Source organism: Aspergillus undulatus (assembly GCF_047715775.1).
Source record: "Aspergillus undulatus strain CBS 261.88 unplaced genomic scaffold BDV17scaffold_43, whole genome shotgun sequence".
Taxonomy (NCBI): Eukaryota; Fungi; Ascomycota; class Eurotiomycetes; order Eurotiales; family Aspergillaceae; genus Aspergillus; species Aspergillus undulatus.
The window spans coordinates 85,768-107,656 of NW_027396647.1; the positions used below are offsets into that span (position 1 = coordinate 85,768).

Consider the following 21,889-nt stretch of genomic DNA (forward strand, 5'->3'; position numbering starts at 1 on the left):
ACCCCACAACATCATACGATCCACCTCCATCATTATTCCTGCCTCACGACCTCACGACCTTCATGGTAACCAAGGACCAACTTCAACTCAATTGGTCCAGATGGTTATCTAGAATATGGTATCGAACCAATTGACGAGGAAAACACGCTAATATCGCGAGATATCGCGCCCATACATCCGGTTCAGCAGCCAGCGAAGCGCGACTCGCAGCTTGTTACGCCAGCTGATGGTCATTGTCAAGTACGCCGAGTTCCACAACAACCATGCAGTCCGCCCTGTCACCTTATGAGGAAGATATTTTCCCTCATCCTCCGGCAGCTGCACCAACCCCTTCGCTCCTCCGATATATGCTAGCGTGCCCATATTGCGGAAAGAGAATGGAGGCGACGTTTCCAAATCACCGCGGTTGAGACGCGTCGCCAGCCATTTCGCTTCTTGAGATGTGACCTGCGCGGTTGCCGGAGGAGCTCCATTCTCTGGATTTGCAATGTCCCCAAGCGCAAACACGTCCTGAAGCAAGGCCGTTGCCCCGCTGCTACTTTCCAGTTGAACGCGAAGGTGGCCGTCTACGAGGAGCGCGCCTGTCTTCGGTGCCTTTTTGTACGACCAACAGCTTTCGGAAGCGCCCTGCGCTGCTGTTCCGTCCTTCATAATCGCCGAGTTTGTCGGAAACACATCAACGTCGCGGAGTGACTTGCTGACCAGCTCGTTCATGGCATTCCCCGTCACCCAAACACACATCCCGACGCCAATCTGCCCTTCCTCCTTCGTCGTGAGTGTCAGACAATGTCGAGGGTCGAACTCGTACGGCGGCTGAGCACCAGGAGGTCCCCAACGAAGGTCTTGAATATGATGGGACGTGCGCACATCGATGCCCTCTTTCTTCATCGTGTCCTTGGCATACTGCGACAACGACTCATCGAACATGGAGAGAACTTTGGGCGCCACGTCAAACAAAGAGATCCGCGGCAACCCCTGCAAGGTAGGGTACAATGTGATCAGGTCTGCGGTGATAAAGTCTCGTAATGCTGCCGCGAGTTCCGTACCGGTGGGGCCTGCGCCAACAATGGCAAAATGCAACAGGTGCTTGCACATTTCCGGACTGGTCGTTGGCAAGACGGCCAACTCGAAGCATTCCCGGACCCGCCGCCGTACCCGTCGCGAATCGCCAATATCTCGGAAAAAGATGGCATTGTCCTTGACTCCAGGTGTCTTGAATGTTTTGCTGATGGCTCCGACGGAGATGATTAACTTGTCATAGGGAACCTCGAACGTTTCACCCTGCTCCCACTTGTTCGACTGTCGCGACGTCCCTTCGCCCTCTTCATCCGTATGCGTTTGAGTAACACCACTTTTGACAATAGTAGGCTCGCAAAGCACCATTTTGCGGTCAAGGTCGACCGCACGAGCTGCAGCCTGAATAAAGTCGAGCGACAACTTGGGATTGCGGACGGACTCGACGATATGGGAGAAATCCAGATTGCCACCGGCCGTGTCCGTCAGCAGCGGCGTGAAGACAAAGTAGGATCGGGGAGATATCACAACCGGAGAGAACTTCTTCGGCGAGAGCTTGCGTGAGACTGTATATCCGCCCCATCCCGAGCCCAAAATGACGACGCGCTCCTTGTCATGGCGAGGCTGTTGGATCACATTGGTGGCTACCGCCCTTACCTGATGCCACCCCAGCGAAGGAAGCCGCAGAATTGGCCTGGTCATTTGCCTCATCGTGCTCTGTAGATGTTGTTTGACACATTGTTAATGTATGCGACCCTCTGGCTTTGCGCCAGTGAGCTGAAGCCGACCTCGGAGCTCTTGAACGCACTATGACCTCATGACTCGACATCGGCATTTCCAGGTATAGTAACCCATGAACATTGAAAACTCTCTATGCTCTCTCCTGAAAGCTCGCCGATGGACTCGAATTAGCATTCTCACAGCGCTGGCGTGGGTGAGATTAGCAGTGCCAGATCTGGTGCGATGGCGCGCCCCAGCATCCTTGAATGCAGCACCAAGCCTGCGCAAGTCCGCCATTCCGCAGCTCCGGACTGCATTTGTAACTGCTTCATCTTCCACCTGGCGATGTTATTCATTTCCTTCGCCCACCAAAATGAGACCATGCTCTAGGATACGCGTTTTGCTATTCTGCAACGCTTCTCCGCACACCATAACTCGGTCGTACGCTTCCTCTTCCCGCAACAGTCAAAACTCTGACCTTGAAGGACGGTCGCACCCTAGGCTACGCAGAGTATGGTAACCCTAGGGGTTTCCCACTGTTATCCAATGTTATATTTCCACGGCTGCCCCTCATCGCACCTCGAGGGTTCTCCATTTGACCGCAAGTTCAAGCCCGGAATACTCGGCTCATCGAACCGGATCGCCAGGGGTATGGGCTTTCGACCTTCCAGAAAAACCGCCGAATCATGGACTATCCCGCCGACATTCGGTCACTCCTTCGCCATCTGGGCACTCGTAAGTTTGCTGTGCAGGGAGGCTCCGGCGGCGCGCCGTATGCACTTGCATGTGCCCACTCAATGCCGGATCGGCTGTTAGGTATCAGGGTGTTCGCGGGTGCAGGCCCGTGGGCCGCTGGGAGGCAGTATGTTTCAACACTGAGAAAAATCGTGTCGTTCGCGGCAGCGCACTCTCCATCGATACTCAAAGCAGTGCTTGACACTTATATCATCAATGCCCGATGGGCTCTGAACACAAAGATCGGCACGAGGTATATTGACCGCTGGCTCGAGAGCCAAGAGAGCCCAGAGCGGGCCGGGCTGTCAACAGAGAAACGCCGAGAGATGCTTATGCAGATGATTTTCGAAGCATTTGCGCAGGGAGGCGGTGCGATGGTCGAAGAGGCCGTTCTCCTGACGCACGACTGGGGCTTCCGGCTCGAGGATATAACCTACAACAAGGTTCGACTCTGGTATGGCGAAGAAGACACGCACTCACTGATTGAGATGATTCAATACATGGTGGAGCGGATTCCTCATTGTGAGCTGACCGCATACGAAGGCGAAATAAATCACTTCGCAGTGGGTGCCCATGCGGAGGGTATTATCGCGGAGCTGGTTCCAGATTCGCTGATAAGGAGGCATATGGCTGGTAGGTTATGGGCTTTCTCGCGCTCACCATCGTATGTACGTCAGATCGCGCGCACGAATACCTCAACTTCCATTTTCATGGTATGGGATCGGAGCTCACAAAGCCTCAGCAATTTTCGTTTCCAAGGCTCTGCTGAGTCTAAATGACCTTTACTAAACCTGTAGCCTAACCACTGGTCCTTCATGCCCGCAGGTCCGCAGTGGCGCTTGCCTGCTTGGCCTGGTTGCCGTTTCTTTTTCTCAACGGCCTAACAGTCCTTTCCCACTTCTCTCCTCAGATATCCTCATTGCTACTGCAATCGGCCCCTCTGCTGGTCCTGAATTTACGAACTGCCGTGATCCCTGCTACTGCTGTTACCGTGGGGGGTATCACTACTCAGTCCCTTTTTAATATACGAACCGTGGCGCATGAGTCAGCATGACCAAGGTATAACAAGATGCCATTCAGACTTCACTGTCCTACAAGACCTCAATTCCACAGACAAACCACCACTCTGGCCAACGCTGCTGCCTCACCTAGCCCCAGACTTAGGCCCAGGAAACCCAGCTCAAGCGATCAAAGCCTGTCAATTAAGAAGCTGACCGCATCCGGCACATTGGCCAGATAAGTAAAGTGCGCGGCAGTAATAATCAAGGACCCTTCACAGACGAGGTCACCAAGCGCACAATAGATCTTCGTCTTATCAGTCGGGAAGTTCGGAATGCGCCCGTTGTCCTGCTCATTGCGCGTATCGCCAAACAAGACCACACCCTTGATCTGGTCTTGGATCGCCGCAGAGAGTTGGCTGATTGCGGCGTGCATTACGGCTGTTCCTTGACTATTGCCACGTCAGCTCTCATCTTAGGATAGGGAATGGGGAAGTTTGTGTACCTATACCCGCCAGCAACAACCTGAGTATCGGGACACTTACTCGCCGCAAGCTCAAACAGCTCAATGGCCTCATTGATAGCGGCTTGGGTGGTTCCCTGCGGGAGGAAGTTCGACGCCAGGTCCGCGCGGTAAGCTGGAGCCACGCCCTGGCATGCAACCCGGCCAGGACGCCTGAGCTTGAGCCTATCGCAGACGGCGGGGCCGGTGGAGATGCCCTAAGGGAATCCTTTAGCATTATGGTAGTGGTGGTCTGAGAGGGTGATACGTACAAGATAGCCCGGCTCAGTGGAGGCGCGGGCGAAGATGAAGGTGATGTCCTGGCAGGAGCCGCTACGCAATTCGTTTTCGCCGATGGGGGCAACTGCCTCTGCCATTAGCTGAAGCTATTCACAAATATTGGATGATTGCGTACGCTGGCGCTCCTCAAGGACAACGGGGCTAGCTGCAGCCAGTGCGGCTAGAAAGGGGACTGCGAGTTGGAGCTTCATGTTGTGATGGGAATAGATGGCTGCTAAGGGCTTCTTGCTGGCGAGATCTTGTGTTTCGCTGTGGTATGGTACTGGAACCGCCTGGCGAGATGCCTTTCTTTATACCTCGACCTTTCGAGGCCATTCCGAGGCTCTTGAGGACTACTAGCCTAGACCTCCGGCAGTTGAAGCGACCTGCCAGCATCGGCATTCTAGATGCATATTGCCTACCCTCCAGAGACTCCCCTTCAACGCGGATATCCTCGGCATGTCCCTGCACTTGCTTTGAATTCACGGCCGAATGACATATGAACTGTGAGAGGATGTTCTGGCACAAAGGAAGTGATATAGAGCACATGCCAGGGCAGTCGTTGCACTGGCCTCGAAGGGCGCCATCCGAGGGCTTGGTCAGTTCTTGAGTAGGGTGTCTCATCCAGTCGCAGACAAGTAAGAGTTGCATCGCATAGCTTTGCAGGACTTGGCGAGACTCTGTCATTAATTTATATAGGGATTTTCCTGAGTAACCGAGGATCAGCTTTGCCAACTGCCGTACCCCACAATTTAGTCTGGGGTGCAGCCCCCGCATCTCAACTGCCGTGCAGAGTGTAGACGGTGACTAGAGGGTTGCCACGCGAGATGGTTGATCGTGCCCCTCTTCAATACGACAATCTGAAACGGACTACTGTGGTCAAGGGAATCCCTATCCCGTGACCAGGGAGGTATAGTTCTGGTCTGGTTCAGTTCTCACATTCGTTTGGCCCCGGCATAACAGAGCAGAACGGAACTAAGGCTATACGCGACAAAAACATTCGAAGAAAGGAGGAATTCAAATTTCCATCCTAAACGTCAAAGTTAATGTTCTCACGTCGACTTGTTCTCTTGAGTTTTTCGAGACCCGGATATGACATCGGCACATTGAAGCCCCATCTTCGGACACGACCTAGTATACCGAAGATAGAGGCAGGAGCTAAACCCCATTCTTGGTAGATCGAAGACAATATATTCGATACCCCGCACCCTACTCCATCGAGTAAGACAAAACACCATATAGTCAAGCCAAGCTAAAGACTCATCAAAATCAAAATGTCCATCAAGCAAAAGCCAGAACCCCTAACAACCCCCAAGCCACGCGATCCAAGCTCAACACTCAAGGTACTCCCCAGCTCCAACTACCATAACCAATCCACAACCCTCTAACAATACTTACCTAGGTGGTAATAATAGGCGCCGGCCTCGGCGGCCTAGGCTCCGCAATCTCCATCCTCCTAGCCGGGCACAAGGTAACAATCCTCGAATCCGCGCGGTGCATCGGCGAAGTCGGGGCCGGCATCCAATGTCTCCCCAATAGCACGAGGATTCTACGATCGTGGGACATCCACGGAAACCTTTTATCAAAGGCCTCACAAACAGAAACATGCAACATCCTCTCCTGGAAGGGCGAGCATATATCGAACATGGACTTCGCGGCCGCTGGAATTGAATATGGGGCGCCGTTTAATGATTTCCATCGTGCGGATTTACATGCTGTTCTTTATGATAGAGCTGTTGAGTTGGGTGCGGAGATATGGACGAATTCTGAGGTTACGGATATTGAGTTTCATGACTGTGAGCATGACGAGATAAATTCGGCGACTGTTCGAATTAAGAATCAAGAGTCTCAAACTGCAGACCTCGTCATCGGCGCAGACGGGATCAATTCGCGGACGAGGGAGATCTTACTAGGCCGAAAGGAGGCCCCGCATCGAACGGGCGATATGGCGTATAGGATATTACTCGATGCGAAGGATGTGCGGAGGGATCCGGATCTTGTACGGTTTCTGGACGAGAAGAGTGTGAATTATTGGTATGGGCCTGGGGCGCATGTTGGTGTGTTGCATCTTCACCTTCACTTTACCTGGGCATAAGGTAGTGCTTGATGCTAACGAGAGCACCTGTAGTAACATACCCCCTCCGCAACGCAACAAAACTCAATCTCGTCCTACTAGTACCGGACAACATGCCCGAAGAAGGGCCCTCAACGCTCCAAGGCTACGTCGAAGAAATGAAATCTTTATTCGCTGAATGGGACCCGAAGTATGCCCACTCTACCACATTTACCTTTCCTCACAGAACACCCACTAAATTGCAATCATGGAGTACAGAATAGGGAAACTTCTCTCCCTCTGTCCTTCTGTCCTACGCTGGCGCCTCTGCATCCGCAACCCACTTTCATCGTGGGTTCACGAAAGCCAATCCTTCGCACTCCTCGGCGACGCAGCCCACGCAACACTGCCCTACCTCGCCAGCGGGGCAGGGATAACATTCGAAGATGCAGCAGTACTAGGCGAGTGCCTGTCCCGGATACGGTCAAGGAGTAAATCCGAAAGGGCAAAAGCATTAGCAGTCTACGAGAAATGCCGGAAAGCGAGAACCGAGGCGGTTGTCAGCCGGGGCTCGATTCAGCAGGATTTGAATCATCTTGAGGATGGGAGTGAGCAGGAGGATAGAGATAAGAAGATGCGTGCTTTTGAGATGGTCGAGAGGGAGTTCCTTAATAACAAGGGGCCATTACCGGACGGGTTGGTGCAGGGCGAGGACCCCTTGGTCTGGCGCAGGTTTGGGGTTGGCGAGTGGTTGTTTGGGTACGATGTTTGGGGGGATGTTGAGGAGAAGTGGTCGCTTCTATAGCAAGTTATTTAGCGAAGCTTCAACTTCTCCAAGCCCCTTAGAAAAGAAAAATGCAAGGATCGCAACAAGTATCAAGCTTTTATGTATTCCGGCGCATACGCCATATTAGGTCTAAGAATTAAGCACACCCAGGCCCGAGAATTAAACATAGATATAGCAAAACGGCCCACCAGTGGTATCAAGCAATTCCCGAATCGTCCTATCCTTGGCAAGGACATCAAAATACTGCATATCGTCCAGCGTCGCATTAGCCGGGTTCGGAATGCCCATGCCAGGCAAGATCGTCGGCCCCTGCACAACGAACGTCCTATTCTCAGGGTCCAAATTCTGCCATGTCCAGAAAACCCGATCAATAGCCGAATGATGGAGATAGAAAACCGGATCACCGGGGCTCGCAAAGAAGTCACCCGCGGGGTCACCGCTAATAGTGTAATGGCCTCCGCTGTGCACGCCGAGGTAGCCGTTTGGAAAGTCGCCCTGCAGCCGGGACTGGAAGTCGTCGATTGTGTCGCGGTCGAAGAGATCGAGGACTTTGTCCATTGTTGTCCAGGAGGCGGCGTCGACGTTGATGTCGCGGCGGAGACAGCGCGGGTTGTAGTTTAGGCCTGTGCCGTTTTGGACTTCGAGGCCGGGGACGAGGAGGGTTACGGCGACGGGGCCGACGTTGACTTGAAAGCTGGAAGGAGTTCGTTAGCGGGTCTCTTGCGCGAGAGTCTATAGACGGTCTAGCTTACTCCTTGAAAGGACCAGAGGTAACGCAGCCACCGCCGTTACCAGGCTGCAGGAAGATACCAGGTCCGGCTTCGGGGCCTTCGTGAGGGATATATGAGCCATCACCAGACATGCTGTACTCGGAGCCGTCGAAGATGGGCGAGTTGAGAGGGTCGTCGGCGTATTTCGGCCAGGACCAGTACGGCTGGTAGCCCTTGTAGCCGCACTCGTTGCGCAGGGCTTGCTCGTAGGCCCAGGTGAAGTAGCGGTGCCATGTCAGGAAGTTTCCCTAGAGCCATGGAATAAGCATACAGCCCATCAAACGTTAGAGGTCGGGTACGAGGCCTTTACCGTTGTGTGAATCCAGATAGTCTGGTTGATGTGGACAGCGACAAAGTCATCGAAGCGGGTGCGAGCTCCGGGAGCAAAGGTAGGGTCAATCTGGGACGGCGAATCGATGAGACATTGCACGGCGTCGATGTACTCTTTCTTCTCAGCGTTGCTCAGAGCGCCCCTAAAAGCGACAGTCAGCGCCGCTCATGCATTGACATAAAAAGGGAACTCACCACTCGCGACGGACAGCGGCAGTCTCCGGGGTACATGTGCTCTTGCTGTAGCGAGGCTTTGCCTCCTGATACTTGATTTGGTTGATCAGGGCCTTGCCCGCGAGGATATCCCACTCATCGAGAGTGGCCGTGGCCTGGGGGATAGCAGCCAGAGCGGCTACCACCGCAGTGAGTGAGAGATGCATGTGGAGAGGGAGTAAGGAGTCAAGAGGATGGAAAAAGGTAAGGAAAGAGAGGAATGCCGAGAGTGGGATTGAAAAGAAAGCAGGGATCGTCTGCAACGGTCAGGGATTGCTCTTATATTTCCCGATGCGAAGGCCACTCAGGAGCCATGAGACGGACATTTTTTTCTTCTCCTTCTACTTTGCCCAAGTCTAAGAGCTGTAGATTGGCCCATACTGATAGTGCCCAGCTAGTAAGAATGTCATCGTCCTGTACTTGGGCTATGTTGGGTAGCCTAAATAGGGCAGGGGCGAAGGCACCGAGAGACACAGCAAATGAGAGGTGCATCAATGCGCCTTCCATGCATCGTGGACAATGAAGATCTCAGTAGCGCAAGGAGCGATGCAGCCACTGGACTCTTGACGAGGCTACGGTCGAATGTGCCGCAATCAACTCACAACCGCGAGGCCAGAACGTCGTTAGGGCCAGTCTAGTGAGATTAACGGGGCGGGGTCTGTCTAGGCTGGTTAGTGCCTGTGCCTCTGGGTTGGAGGCGTCCGGGAGGCTTGAAGCCTAAAAACAAGGGAATTATGTATCTATAGACGCCATTCATGATATTGGTACAGCAGTTTGTGTATGGCATTGTGCTTGTCTTTACTCTTCATTAAGACAAGACATGTTGGTCGAGTTGTGTGCAGTGTGGCCAGAATAGCCCTAGCCCGCAGCCAAGCAGCTAGAGGCGGGCGGACGCGGCGTGATTGACAGGGTTCGTTAGTGAGTTAATCTGCTTTAATCTGGGGCCGAGCTTCGCTTCCGATTCTCCTCCGATTTATGGCCTGCGAATGGCTGCGACAGGGATCCTCATCCTGGCCATCGTCCCGGTTCATCTGGCCTGCCGCTGGCGGAAGAATTCTGGTAAAATGAGCCACCCTGGGCACATGCGGCGGTGAGTGACAAAAATTCACCTTTTATCGCTGCAGTATGATGCCCAAGAACAGTGCAGTACATACTCCCTTTTCTCCTTTTGGAAGGTTGGGATGCGATGTGCTTGTTGATCAATGGGCGGGCCAATCCGACGCTGGACAGGCAGATGTCCCCACCATCCAGCGCAAGGCCTCTGAATCTCAACTCTCAATGTGGGCTCCGGAAACTCAAAAGGCCGCGGCAGTGGAGAAGTGCCAAAAAAAAAAAGTTTGGCCGGTGCAGTTGGCGTCAGTTTTGGCCCCGGTCGTGTTTCATGCGCCTGCGTGCCCAATGAGGACCCGGTTCTTCTCTCCTGCTAAGACGGGCAACACTCCGGAGGACAAGGACTGGCTTCGATAGTCAATATACGGTGGTCAGCAGCAAGTGAGCTTGTGTTAGTGACAATGCAGAGAAACACGGCATTAATGGTGCCATGGCGTTCTATGGTCAATCCTTCCGCCCTGCCTGGCACCAGGAGCCCTTGGTGGACCGCTACTCCGGAGTACATCGTGATCATCGCGACAGCCGCACATTGGAGTTTCTGACCGTCGCTGAGTCTCAGAAAGATCGCAGAAAACCAGATCGCTCATCACCCGTTGTGCCCACCTGTCAATCTCCCAGATCAATAACGTTACCAGCATTAGTGCTGGCCCCGCTGGGCCTGGCTGGAGCCGCTGAATATCAGGCCGTCAGCACGGCCGACCCGATATCCCGTCTTCATGAAGTAATGAAAATGATGGCAATTAAAGGCTCTTGGCTCTTGCCATAATCGTGGACTTGGGTTCCGCAGGCTGGGGTGCATTCTGGCCCTGGTCGGCCAAACACGTGCCTCGTGCGTGGCTGGAAGGAGCATTGGAGAAACCCAGTATCTTCACGTTTCAGTTCCTGCAGGGGTGCAACAACCCATGTGCACATTCCGTGCGGAAAGAAGGCACTATCGGCTAAGGGGACGCCGTATGGCCGTACCTTTCTGGGATATCCCCGAAGTCATCACTTGCCCCAGCCTCGAGCAAGCCAGTCAGCCTCTTATTCTGACGAAGGATGCCGTATCTAAACTCAATTCCCACAGGCATCCATTCTTGAAGCGTTCTGGACTGTTGGTGCCACGCGGAAGAGGTAATCCTTCACCCGATCGTAGTAGTGAGGAGCCAATGATGCCGACGAGAGGAACAGAGGAACAAAGGGATAGACTTTGCATCACTCTGGTCGTTGCGCATTCTGGCCTTTGAGTCAAGCACCAGTTGGCTCCTCATAACTGCACATTTCGACCTGGACCGCCGATGGGCTTGATCTTCCGGAGTGCATCCGTTTTTGTGCACATCCACCGTTCATGCCGAACATAGGCAGGGTCCGATATAAGGCAGTTTCAGTTTTCTGCAGAATCCCAATATACCCCTCCTTTAGATCCTTCATTTTTCCTTTTTGTTGGTCGTTCTCGCCTTCTATGTAGCAACATGGCGACCGCGCACCACCCCCAAGTGGCTGCCAGACAGGCAGTGACGCCTCCAGACATCTCAGATATCGACTTCTCCTCCAACAGTCCTCGCATTCTTACTATCGTGGGCACTTTGACAGCGCTTGCTGGAGTTTTGGTGCTGCTGCGATGCTACGTGCGAATTTTCGTCTTGCGCAAATTTTATGTCGAAGATGGAATTATGGTTGCTGCGATGGTACATTCCTTGATTCCCTTTGCATTCCCTTTCGCCTCCTTACCTTACCCTTTCAACTAGATCTGCTCCGGTGCCGTCCTTGCTTGCTTCGTCGGGGAGAGTCACCACGGACTGGGCCAATACATGCAAGCTATTTTCGCCAACAACGATTTCGGGCCGCTGCTGAAATGGATGTGGCCACATGCGATCATGGTCGTTCTAGGCATTAGTCTGGTCAAGATTTCCATTGGGTTCTTCTTACTGCGATTCACAAATCAAAAGAAGCTACTGAAGCCCATTATCTTGGGATCACTCAGTGAGTTACGCCCAGTGTTCGCAGCCGACGCAGCTGACATGGCACAGTTTTTCTCGTTCTGTTTACGATTGCGTGCATATTGACACTCGTCCTGCAATGTATTCCCGTACCAGCTGCTTGGGACTTTGCCTTACGAGAGCAAGAAGGTACCAAGTGCTACTCGACAGCAACGTATCTCAAGATTGGGAAGTTCAACAGCTGTAAGCCTACGTCTCGACGCTGTTCAGCGCAGAAGACTGACGACCGAAGCTATCAACATCATCACAGATTTTATTTACGCGACGCTGCCGGTTTTTATGTTTTATGATATCCAAGTAAACCGACGGACGAAAGCTTCGCTCATGGGAATTCTGAGTCTTGGTTACTTGTGGGTATACAGAATATGCTCCCCAAACCCTAGCTAACTCGTCACAGTGCTTGCGCTGCAGCAATCGTCAAGGCCGTCTTACAAAGCAGGGTTTATGATGAGCCAGAGGCTTACCGGTATGTACCGTCCTTTCACGCGAATCAGCCAAGCGATCACTCATGAACTTTAGTAACGCCGACTATCATATCTGGAACTCGTAAGCTACCCCTAGTGCTTCATCTGCGCAGCTAACAGGGAGCTCAGGGTTGAGTTGAACGTCGGCATAATTGCAGCCAGCTTCCCCTCCATCAAGCCTCTCGTCAAGAGCATCATCGGCAGCACTCGCAGCCTAACAGGTTACGGCTCGCGATCCCGCAAAAATACTGCCGGAGCGTACTATGGACCCAGCAGCCACGCTCTGGCTTCTTTGCACCGCAGCCGCATTGATGCCGAGGAGCAGAAATATCATGTCCATGTTCACGCAACACACCCCTCCATCGCCGAATCCGACGGCAGCGAAGAAAACCTGGCCGCGACGAGGAGACAAAGTCCGATCAACTCCAGAATCGTGCAGACGACCGAAGTCACCGTGCATAGCGAGGAAAGCAGCGACCACGGGGTATCAATAATCGGACCGAGAAGGACTGTAGAGGATCGGATATAATGGTGTTCAATACTGCTTTTTCTTTTCGGCGGTTTATTCATGCTTTCCTCCAACGCAACAAATCCAGAAGTGCTATACAGATCCTGTTCATAAACGTAAATTGAGATGTCATTAAGGGCCTTGCTCTTTGCGGGCCGCAAAAGGCATTCAGTGGCAGCAACCCAGGTTAACCTTCACCACAGACTCTCAACTCTCGACTGAAAATAGCAGCGTTGCGACTGACAGCAACCATTCCGGGCGCTATGATTTTTTTTAGGATGACAAGACAGCATGGGCGGAACAAGACCCCATAGTGGCGTGCGTCCCGCGGCTGACAGGAGGTGTGTCTGACTGGCTGCAGTCTTGGAGACCGAGGTTCTAGAATCGTACTTTAGTCTCTAGGGCCACTTTCTCTAATTCTCTAACATTTGGCGCACTCGGCCTATCTGCTAGATACTCCATACTATCTCCTATCGATCGGACAAAGGACTCTGAAAGGATATAGTCTCCTTCCGACTCTGATTAGTGCGCATCGTATCATTGGGATAGTAGTTGAACTACATGAACTAAAACAGCGTATTCACTGCGTATACAGCGGAGAATGCATACAAGTCTACCGAGGTCACTACTAATCAATATATTTGTCTACTATCTATATCCTCTGCACAGCTGCAGAACTCTTACTCACGCCCCACGGCCCAGGATCAGACCATACTTTTGTCTCGGCGCGTTCACGCCGAGACCCACGTGTGCATTGCGACATATGTCGGTAGTAGTAGTTGCTTCATACATAGTACTTTCTTATAGATTTTTTGGCGATGGTTGCTCAGGAGGTTGGAGAGCTGGAGGGTTCGACTGCGACCCCTGACTTAAGGATCGTGGGTGCTCGTGGGTGCTCGTGGGTCACGCCCGGGGGATAGACAATGACGGATGGGGAATACTACGTCTCGGAGATTCTTGCACGAACGTCGGGACTTGACCCTTACTGTTGATGCCATGCTGTGTAAGAGACTACTACTCGTAGTAAGCGTCGTATGCTATCCCTTGCTTCTGGGTACGTAACGCAGTGTGCGACCGATGATAGAAGCGACCAGGTACTTAGCCCATCGCTCGATAGGCTCTGTGCAATGCTGGAGTAGTTACGCCATATACAGGCGAGGAACTAAGAGGAGACCTAAGTAGAGACGGGAGGGAAAACACTAGATTTGTACAGCATTACCTAGGAGTCGAGAGAAATTGCCTAGGCCCGGCCTCTGACGTCCCATATGTAACCTCAAGAACGCACCTTTATATACTCTACCTAAGGGGAAAAAGAATCAATCAGCTATAGGCCGGTACTTCCAACGCCAACGAATACAACAGATCTATGGTTAGATATCATGCGTAGAACAAAGGTATACGCAAAAAATGATCAAGAAATCTATCAAGCACCCCGGCAAGACAACGTCCGGACACGACCGAGCACCTTCTTGAACCAACTCTCGCCCCGCTTATTCGCGCTCGCCTTCGCCTTCGCAAGCTCCAAAGAACACTCGGACCCAGACGACTTCTCCGAAAGCGCAATCCCAACATGTCGATCCACATAATTCCGCCGCAGCCATGCCACAAAGCCCTCGATATCCGCCATAGTGCTCATAGCTCCAAGACTAACCCTCACAATGCCAGTTGTCTGACCATACACCGACTGGATAGGATCTGAGCAGCGATGCCCCGCGTTCCAGGCAGCTTTCATGTCGTTCATGCTAACCCAGCCGAGATAGGCCATGCCGCCGGGGTTGCAGACGCTGCCGCTGCGAAGGTAGATTTTTTCTTCGTCTGCAAGGCGTTCCACGTCTGCGTAGCCGTGAATGTTTCCGGAGGGGTCGAGGATGGAAAGTGCGACTGTTGGACCTTGGACGTTAGGGTTTCCGAAGCCGTGGGTTCGGGAGCCGGTATAGATCCTGCAGACTGGCGCGTTGTTTGAGTGGCGCAGGGATGTTAACTGCCGGTATAAATGTGCAATGAGTACCGCGCACTGCGATGAAATATTACTCATGCTGCCGAACAACCGATGATGTGTGTCTATGGCATGAGGAATCGCGGCAATAGAGTGGAAGTTGAGGGTCCCGTCCTCTAGGGCATCATGCAACGAGTCGGTCTTAATCGCATGCCAGGAAGGTACACCAACAGAAGAAGAGTTGATCACCATATCAACAGTACCACCACCAAAGTATCGTCGTTGTCGCAAGACATGTGCAGCGGCCTTTCGTACAATCAAACATCCAACATCAGGGTATCCAAAGATTTTGTATAACGAAACTGCGGTGAAGTCCGGGGCGGATTCGGCATTGGACAGGTCAAGGGGGGAGGTAGAGGCAATCGCGGCGGCGTCGTAGAGAATATACGTATCGGCTTTGACCTGGCGGATCCTAGCTGGCCTGCGCACGTCAGCGAAAGATATTGATTCAGCGAGGTGGTCGCCTTACCATGACCGAGGAGTACGTCGGCCGGTCATGTTGCTCTGTCCTGGGTATGCGAAGAGTGTGATGTCCTTATAGCTGCAACTTTTAGGCTTGCGAATCCATCTCTCGACAGCTTCGTCTCCTAACAGGCACATGCTCCCACCGGTAGCTATCTCTCGCAGTCCAACGAGGCTCGTGTGGGAGTCCTGGTGGTAAATGTAATCGAATCCGCGCCGCTTACTGAAGGGCGAAGCATGACGTGAGCGAGTATACTGGCACAAGCACTCTCCCACCAGCTTTATTGAGGCCGTAGCGTTGGCTGTAAAAACCAGATCGAAATGATCTGGATTCGCACCGAAGAACCGGAGTAGCTGAAGCCGAATGGCGTCTACTCGCGCACCAGAAACTCGGGACGGAGTATTGTCAGAGTGCGGATTCCCGTACAAGTTGGTCTGGAGATCAAGAGCATAGGACCGGATTAACGACTGGGCATATACCGTTGATCCTGCATGGTCGAGGTAAACAACGTCTCTCAGGCTGGGGTATTCAGCATCTCGTAGATCCTCAATACTTTTGTTGTAGTCTTGGGCATCCTTTCTACCCACCTCTGATACTTTGTCCATGACTAGTATAGGTAATGACCACAGAACGGTTTAGCAACAACGCAAAGCGATAGAAGGATTTCTGGACCAGAAATAAGAGCGCCCGGGAAGCGCCATATTTATTGGCATTCACCTATCGTCGTCGTCGTCAACTCCTACCAGTGGCGCCCCGCCTGGTTTGGAATACTTCCTGGACAGCGTGGGCGCAGCCCAGTAAGACGTCAGCCCTGAGCTTACAGGGCAGCCATTGGCAGAAGGATCGAATCCCAAGCGAGCGAACCGGTTCCTTGAAGCGCTTGGCTACCATATTGCCAGCTTCCATAGGTCGGTTGCAGCCCCAGCCAGTCTCCATTGAAACTCGACCAATGTGCTTCGGGCTTGCATACACGAACCAGGGTTTGATGGAGAAATGGGCTAACAGTCTTGGTTGTGGTTGCGATGCGCCGGAACGTCATTGCATAAGCCGGCCGTGCCACTACATGAGCAGAACGTTCTCTGTGGTTGAGCACTTCATGCCTCCTGTCCCTCGCATATATGGCAGCTCAATCACGCAGCTGTGCTACCCAATATGTCATTCTCTTCTCGATGCTCAGCTAGAAGCGTCCGTACTCATCGCTCGGCTCGCAGCACGACCGAGTTCACCCGAGTCCCAACAGAGCGGATTTCTTTCATGCATTGTGATACTGACGTGGCTATGTGACAACGAATCATGTTCAAGCAACATTGAGGGATCGGCTTCTTCCTCCAGATGCACTAGTCGATAGATAAGAGGGCATAGCGCACGGCTACTGATCTTGGCTCCCCACACCCACGATCCAGTTCGATGGAAAAATTAGTCGTTCTCTTGGCGAACATCGAGGCGAACATGTCCGGAGGAGCTCGCCCGCAAAAGCCATTTGATTGGATACACGAGGGCCGACAGAATGTGCCTTGCTTTGCAGCTGTGCGTCCAGCTGCATGGGGCCGCAGCAGGGCCATCCCTCGACCATGGGTGTGAGGGGCCAGTGCGATTTCGATCATTGTCACACCGAAGACAACCTGATCCCACACCTTTTACTCGAATTTGGCCCCCACTGGTTGCTTGAACATGCTATGATCTGTGTTTCCTCTTTCGGTATCCTACATCCACCTGACCAGGAGTTGCAGGGAATGGGATAGGACTAAGCGGAGTGCAGTGGGCTATTTGAAGACGACGATAGATTGGCTCATGGACTGTTTGTGGGCGAGGAAGCCGTGGTGTTGGCCAGAGCATCTCAGCTGGAAGACCACAGCCACACACGGCCGTTGTTACGCAGGACTCGATCCTCGAGTCACCGTAGCTTATCGAGGACGGAGGAAGCGTACCGCCTGGTTGGATCCGGGGTACAGTGAGCAATTCTGTATAGGTTCGGTAGATCATCCTTCCCTCGAGCAGGAGACAGGTCAGGCTAAGTTCTAAGTTTGCCGCTCGTCGGAAGCGCGCACAATTTCCCGAATTGCGAATTGAACGAGCCGCCCCGTGGTATAAGGTAGGGTAGAGCAGCAGATAGGAAAGCATCAGCCTGTCAGCGAATCGCGCCAGGGGCGTACGTAGCTGGGAAAGACCTGGCAGTAGCAGAGTAGCACACAGCATGCGGTTTCGGACTGAGTCGCCATCGTTGCACGTACCGGACTATATTTAGCGAAGCCCAATCCCACGGAACCGGAGTACTCGATCTTCAAAGACAAAGGGTGTAATTGACCTGCAACAATGCGAGTGGTTTTTTTTTTTTTTTTTTTTTGTTTTTTTTGTTTCGCGGGATGCTGGTCAACGGGGTCCAGCGGCTGAGGGTAGCGTATCTAGCCTCATGTCACCTCGTAGTATGTTCGGCTCGGACTCCGGCGAGAGATGAAATAATTTGTCATCTTCGACGTCTTCTGGCCGGCGTAGATGACACTAGCTGGAGGAAAACTTGCTTTGGACATTCCTGACGTCTGATGTCTGCCGGCAGCGATCGCGCTTGCCTCGGCGCTGCGCGCATAGACGGGCAGCCACTACGCTCGATCCAGTTGGGTCCTGCAGCAGAGATGAATGGACTCACATCGTCGGCAGTCAAGAATATTCACGTACTTCACCTAGGTAGCCTTTCAATGAGTGGATAAGGAAGAATCTAGGAAATAAAACTAGCAATCCAAATCCCATGCCCTTTCCAATTACGGCTATCTTGATGTTGAACCAAAGCCGTCACTGACTACCTGACCTCCTCAAAGTTCTCACACTGTCAACATTCTATTGCTCCTCCACGTGCTCGGGATGCTGTGGTTGAGAGGTTCCTGCATTGTCTTCGCCCGCGCTGTGGCAGTGTGCGGTCTGGAATATACTGCTTCGAATGGCTTCATTGAGTTTTGTGCTTCATCATATATGATTTGAAGAATACGCAGAACAGCACGATGATATACATTTCCGGCCTTTCTTCTGATATCACATGATTCAAGTAGAGACCGGGACACTGTTCTAACTGGTTGGCATGCAGCTACGGCTTCTGGGATCTCCACGCGGCTGAGAGGACTACATCGCTCGAGGCGTACATCGATACCACCCAGAGTGAGTAGATATGCCGCCTGTTTTATCAGAGTTGCTGTCAGTAAGGCCCGGAATCTTCCTTTCTTCCCCAGCGCCATGGCCACCGGCTGATCTGCAAGGCCCGAAAGAACCAGGATACGAGCTTTCAATTGGTCTCAGTCGGACCAAGGCCGTAGTCCCATCCGCTTCGAAGGATTAAGAGATTTACAACTCGGTGCTTGGCTAGCAATTAGCTGATATGGTAGGGTATGCATAGTATGAGGTGTACTTCGACATTTCCCGTCTACAGCCGAGCTCGTTCTAGGCCGCAAATTGTGGCATTGAGTCTTACTTTGCTACAAGAGCCATTCCTTGTCCTAATCCCGTCTCTAGTCTATTGTCTATTAACTCAGGTACATAAAAACCTCTATCATACCATGGATAAGATCCTCCTCAGGCCGAACTCGCCTTCTCCTCTTTGAGCCTCCTCTCCTCGCGCTCACTATACCGATCCCCAAAAAGGTCCAAATGCGGCCTCATTAGAATCGTATACTTGACAAACTCCTCCATGCAATCCACAAGTCGGTCGCGATTACTGCTCGGCATCAACCTCTGATCCCCAGGCTGACCCTCGTCGGGAAATTGCGTATACGCCCTCGGTATCGAAGACTGATTAGGGATCGTGAACATGCGCATCCACCGCCCGAGAATGCGCAGAGAGTTGACAGCGTTAAAGGATTGAGACCCGCCGCATACTTGCGCGATGGCGAGGGTTCGGCCTTGTGTTGGGCGCACGCTGCCGGTGCTTAGGGGGATCCAGTCGATTTGGTTTTTGAATACGGCGGTCTGGAGGTGATAAGTAATCAGGTCCGTAAGATGCCGGGGGCAGAAGAGATGAGCGACGCTTACCAGATTCCCGTGCTGCTCTGGCGAGACCCAGATATGGCCATCGCTCCACTTGCTTAGTTCTCGCAGCTCCTGGACCTTGGGGTGGTTGTGCTCGGTGTCGTTCTTGACGGGCAATCCCTCTGGATTGTACACGCGGACGTCGCAGCCCAGGCGGAAGAGGATGCGACTGGCTTCTAGCGCTACCAGGCGAGAGTATGAGCGTCGGCGCAGACTGCCGTAGAGGACTAGGACTTTGAGTCTGTTATCGTTTGACGTTTGCAGTTCCTTTGTGGCCATGGCCATGGCCGTTGTGAGTTCCAGTTTGCCAACCCAGTCTTCGGCGTCGTCATCGAGGATAAAGGGGCGATATCTGTGTCGGATGTCGGCGTTGTCTTCGGTTGATGGGATCGCAAGAGTGTGGTCTTTACTTTGCCATCGATTTGTGAGGCTAGGGACTGTTGGCCCCGGTTGAGCAGTAGTAGAATGGGCCATTGCGGTGTATCTGCTGGTAGGAGGTCCGACTACTGGGCGGAGAACGATGGAGGAGATGTTCCGCAGGCGTGGGAAGCAGCGGCGAGCGAACATTGAGAGGCCTTACAGAGTTGATGATGGGAGTGTCTCGAATGTACCTTGGACGTTTTTTTGCAGCAAATGGAATGTCACTAGTGAGCACTGATTGGCTGGAAATAGATGCTCGGTGCGTGGCGCCCGCTCCAGCCCGCTACCGAGTTAAAGCCTAAAAAATCGCCACCATTTAGTTGCCGCAACCATTAATGGTTATCTCATGCTGTCGAATGGGTGATAGCTACCACAAGGTAGCTCCCTAGCATGTAACGACACGATGACCGTCAAGGTTAGTCTCTTAATTCCTCTCGCAGTTGATGCGGTCTAACACAACCAGACCCCCCAAACATCCCTCTCGCGAATCCGCGACAACCAGCGGCGCTCGCGAGCCCGACGCAAGGAGTACCTGCAGGATCTCGAAGACCGGCTGCGCAAGTTCGAGGCGCGAGGCGTGCAAGCAACGCGCGAAGTCCAAGCCGCGGGGCGGAAAGTCGCTGTGGAGAATACACTCCTGCGGTCGCTGCTCAGACTGCAAGGCGTTTCGGACCGGGAGGTGCAGGCGTATTTGACAGCTCACGAGGCAAACGGTTATCAACGTCACCCCTTGCCTCAACCGCAATTTCAATCTCAAGTCGGGCCAGCGGTAGAAGTGCAGGTGCAGTCGCAATTGCAAACGTGGGAGTCGCCGCGTGGTGATACGGATGGGGATGTATTCTACGACCTAGAGGCTCGAGCAGAGTCGCAGCTGGCTCCGTTATTATTACATTCGGGGCGTGACGGGCCCTGGCTTACTTCCGTGGCTACTACTGATCCGAATATCGGTCCACCGCCCCTCTTTCCTGCCAGTGGTCGAGAATTACCTATGCCCGAGGATCGGATCCCGGGTGAGAAACTCTCCCGCCCTCATGTCATGCCTAGCGATGATGCAGGAGACTCGACTCCATGTGAGGCCGCCGCGGGCATCCTAGCCTCTATGCGCGGTTACTCCGACGGGCGAGATGTGCGTTTAGAGCTAGGCTGCCAGCCAGGTTCCAGCTGCATGGTGAGGAATTTGGATATCTTTCAACTACTGGATACGTGATGAGAGGACAGATTTGCGGTTACAATAATTGACTCAATTCCAGTGCCATTCTGCTATAACTTGGCTTTCCATTTCATGTAGCAAGCACTCTCCATAAGTGGAGCTGTCTAGGCCTTTATAGCGTAGATCTGGAAGGAGCCTGGCCGACGGTTAAATAACCCATCGCGACAGAAAGAAGATAGGGATTACTGACCAGCCCATTCATTGAAGTCCAAGTCGCCTATGTCGCTGCCGTCCGTGCTTGCATTCGCGCTGCCACAGCACGAGGCTCGAGGGAGATACGAGGACGTTTTGTACACGTTCAGATCCGACTTTGTGTCGACGAGAAAGACACCTATTATCCGGTCAGTACGCTGCTATCCCTTACTGGAAATGCGGCCACAACATACCTTCAAACCCAGAGTGCTCAAGATAGTCCTCGTATTCCTTAATCTGGCTAGCACCAGCAACGCACCCAACGTACAGTGCCATATCCTTGGTAATCCGCTCGGGGAGTGGCTTCCGAGCCAGGATATCGCTGATCGCGACCCTACCACCGGCCTTCAGCAGACGGGCAATCTCTTTGAAAACGGCCTGTTTGTCAGGTGCGGGCACGAGGTTGATGACGCAGTTGCTGATGATGCAGTCGACGCTGGAGTTGGGCAGGGGGATGGCGCCGATGTTTGCTTGCATGAATTTTACGTTGGACACGCCCGCCTTTTCTGCGTTTTTGTTTGCGAGTTCAATCATGCTCTTGGCTGGATTAGTCTATGCACTCTAGTCGGTGTAGAATAACAGTTGAGGGCGAGGGTGGGCACTCACGCTTGTCATGTCCACTCCGATAGCCTGTCCATTGGGACCGACTTTGCGAGCGGCCAAGAGGACATCGATACCAGCGCCGCTGCCAAGGTCGACGACTGTCTCTCCCTGTAGAGGTCAGAGTCGGATTGTTTGCGTGAGTCGGGCAAAGGACGAACCTCTTTGACGTTAGCAAATCCAACTGGATTGCCGCAGCTCAGGCCGAGATTAGTTTTCTCTGGCAGAGATGCAAGGTCTTCGGCAGTATAGCCAAATGCCCTGCCGATGATTTCTTCTTTGTCGTGCTGGCTGGTGGTATTGCTCTTTGTAGCGATGTCGCCATAATGCGACTGGACAAGCTTATAAGTGGTGTCAGACATGGCGGGGTTCTTGATATGAAGCTGAGATTACAAGCTTGAATTCCAAACTCACTGAAGGGACTATTTATGCATTGATAACTGGTATGTCACCAGCATCAAGAGATGACAAAACGGGATGTCACCAGGAACATGCCACGGCCAATCACACAGATTCCCGTGGTTCTCAGCGCTGC

General features: G+C 52.8%; 8 protein-coding genes across 8 annotated transcripts; 3 read left to right on the forward strand and 5 right to left on the reverse strand.

Annotated features, from left to right (window-relative positions):
• Positions 1 to 14: 14 nt before the first annotated feature.
• BDV17DRAFT_156333 (putative pyridine nucleotide-disulfide oxidoreductase) lies at positions 15 to 2,073 on the reverse strand. The gene has a single exon (XM_073754560.1). The coding sequence runs from the start codon at positions 1,723 to 1,725 to the stop codon at positions 148 to 150; it is 1,578 nt and encodes a 525-aa protein (XP_073613197.1). The 5' UTR covers positions 1,726 to 2,073; the 3' UTR covers positions 15 to 147.
• A 347-nt stretch (positions 2,074 to 2,420) lies between these two features.
• On the forward strand, positions 2,421 to 3,258 carry BDV17DRAFT_293579 (alpha/beta fold hydrolase; the record flags this gene model as incomplete). The annotated part of the gene is made up of 2 exons (XM_073762645.1): positions 2,421 to 3,102; positions 3,212 to 3,258. The coding sequence occupies 2 exons, from the start codon at positions 2,421 to 2,423 to the stop codon at positions 3,256 to 3,258; spliced, it is 729 nt and encodes a 242-aa protein (XP_073613198.1).
• A 116-nt stretch (positions 3,259 to 3,374) lies between these two features.
• BDV17DRAFT_299752 (cutinase family protein) lies at positions 3,375 to 4,460 on the reverse strand (the record flags this gene model as incomplete). Its single annotated transcript, XM_073763942.1, has 4 exons — positions 3,375 to 3,919; positions 3,973 to 4,187; positions 4,242 to 4,333; positions 4,385 to 4,460. The coding sequence occupies 4 exons, from the start codon at positions 4,458 to 4,460 to the stop codon at positions 3,658 to 3,660; spliced, it is 645 nt and encodes a 214-aa protein (XP_073613199.1). The 3' UTR covers positions 3,375 to 3,657.
• Positions 4,461 to 5,522: 1,062 nt separating this feature from the next.
• BDV17DRAFT_293581 (uncharacterized protein) lies at positions 5,523 to 7,106 on the forward strand (the record flags this gene model as incomplete). Its single annotated transcript, XM_073762646.1, has 4 exons — positions 5,523 to 5,591; positions 5,651 to 6,305; positions 6,377 to 6,512; positions 6,581 to 7,106. The coding sequence occupies 4 exons, from the start codon at positions 5,523 to 5,525 to the stop codon at positions 7,104 to 7,106; spliced, it is 1,386 nt and encodes a 461-aa protein (XP_073613200.1).
• Positions 7,107 to 7,247: 141 nt separating this feature from the next.
• On the reverse strand, positions 7,248 to 8,660 carry BDV17DRAFT_299754 (tyrosinase family protein; the record flags this gene model as incomplete). The annotated part of the gene is made up of 4 exons (XM_073763943.1): positions 8,384 to 8,660; positions 8,169 to 8,331; positions 7,841 to 8,106; positions 7,248 to 7,782 (listed from the first exon to the last, which is right to left on the reverse strand). Exons 1-4 carry the CDS (start codon positions 8,566 to 8,568, stop codon positions 7,248 to 7,250), a joined length of 1,149 nt encoding a protein of 382 aa, XP_073613201.1. The 5' UTR covers positions 8,569 to 8,660.
• A 2,053-nt stretch (positions 8,661 to 10,713) lies between these two features.
• On the forward strand, positions 10,714 to 12,483 carry BDV17DRAFT_299756 (uncharacterized protein; the record flags this gene model as incomplete). Its single annotated transcript, XM_073763944.1, has 7 exons — positions 10,714 to 11,178; positions 11,239 to 11,473; positions 11,521 to 11,673; positions 11,723 to 11,840; positions 11,888 to 11,956; positions 12,010 to 12,036; positions 12,084 to 12,483. Exons 1-7 carry the CDS (start codon positions 10,963 to 10,965, stop codon positions 12,481 to 12,483), a joined length of 1,218 nt encoding a protein of 405 aa, XP_073613202.1. The 5' UTR covers positions 10,714 to 10,962.
• Positions 12,484 to 13,669: 1,186 nt separating this feature from the next.
• BDV17DRAFT_269697 (pyridoxal phosphate-dependent transferase) lies at positions 13,670 to 15,663 on the reverse strand. Its single transcript, XM_073758588.1, has 2 exons — positions 14,928 to 15,663; positions 13,670 to 14,879 (listed from the first exon to the last, which is right to left on the reverse strand). Exons 1-2 carry the CDS (start codon positions 15,524 to 15,526, stop codon positions 13,886 to 13,888), a joined length of 1,593 nt encoding a protein of 530 aa, XP_073613203.1. The 5' UTR covers positions 15,527 to 15,663; the 3' UTR covers positions 13,670 to 13,885.
• A 2,816-nt stretch (positions 15,664 to 18,479) lies between these two features.
• BDV17DRAFT_283321 (arsenic resistance protein ArsH) lies at positions 18,480 to 21,716 on the reverse strand (the record flags this gene model as incomplete). Its single annotated transcript, XM_073760337.1, has 5 exons — positions 18,480 to 18,872; positions 18,936 to 19,416; positions 21,023 to 21,260; positions 21,363 to 21,465; positions 21,516 to 21,716. 5 exons carry the CDS (start codon positions 21,714 to 21,716, stop codon positions 18,480 to 18,482), a joined length of 1,416 nt encoding a protein of 471 aa, XP_073613204.1.
• Between the last annotated feature and the right edge of the window lie 173 nt (positions 21,717 to 21,889).

Bases quoted from the DNA above. Each gene is read 5' to 3' on its own strand.
- BDV17DRAFT_269697 (XM_073758588.1), bottom strand. From the start codon at position 15,526: ATGGACAAAGTATCAGAGGTGGGTAGAAAGGATGCCCAAGACTACAAC. The intron at 14,880-14,927 runs GTAAGGCGACCA...TGACGTGCGCAG, and splicing joins CGACGTACTCCTCGGTCATG to GCCAGCTAGGATCCGCCAGG.
- BDV17DRAFT_156333 (XM_073754560.1), bottom strand. From the start codon at position 1,725: ATGAGGCAAATGACCAGGCCAATTCTGCGGCTTCCTTCGCTGGGGTGG.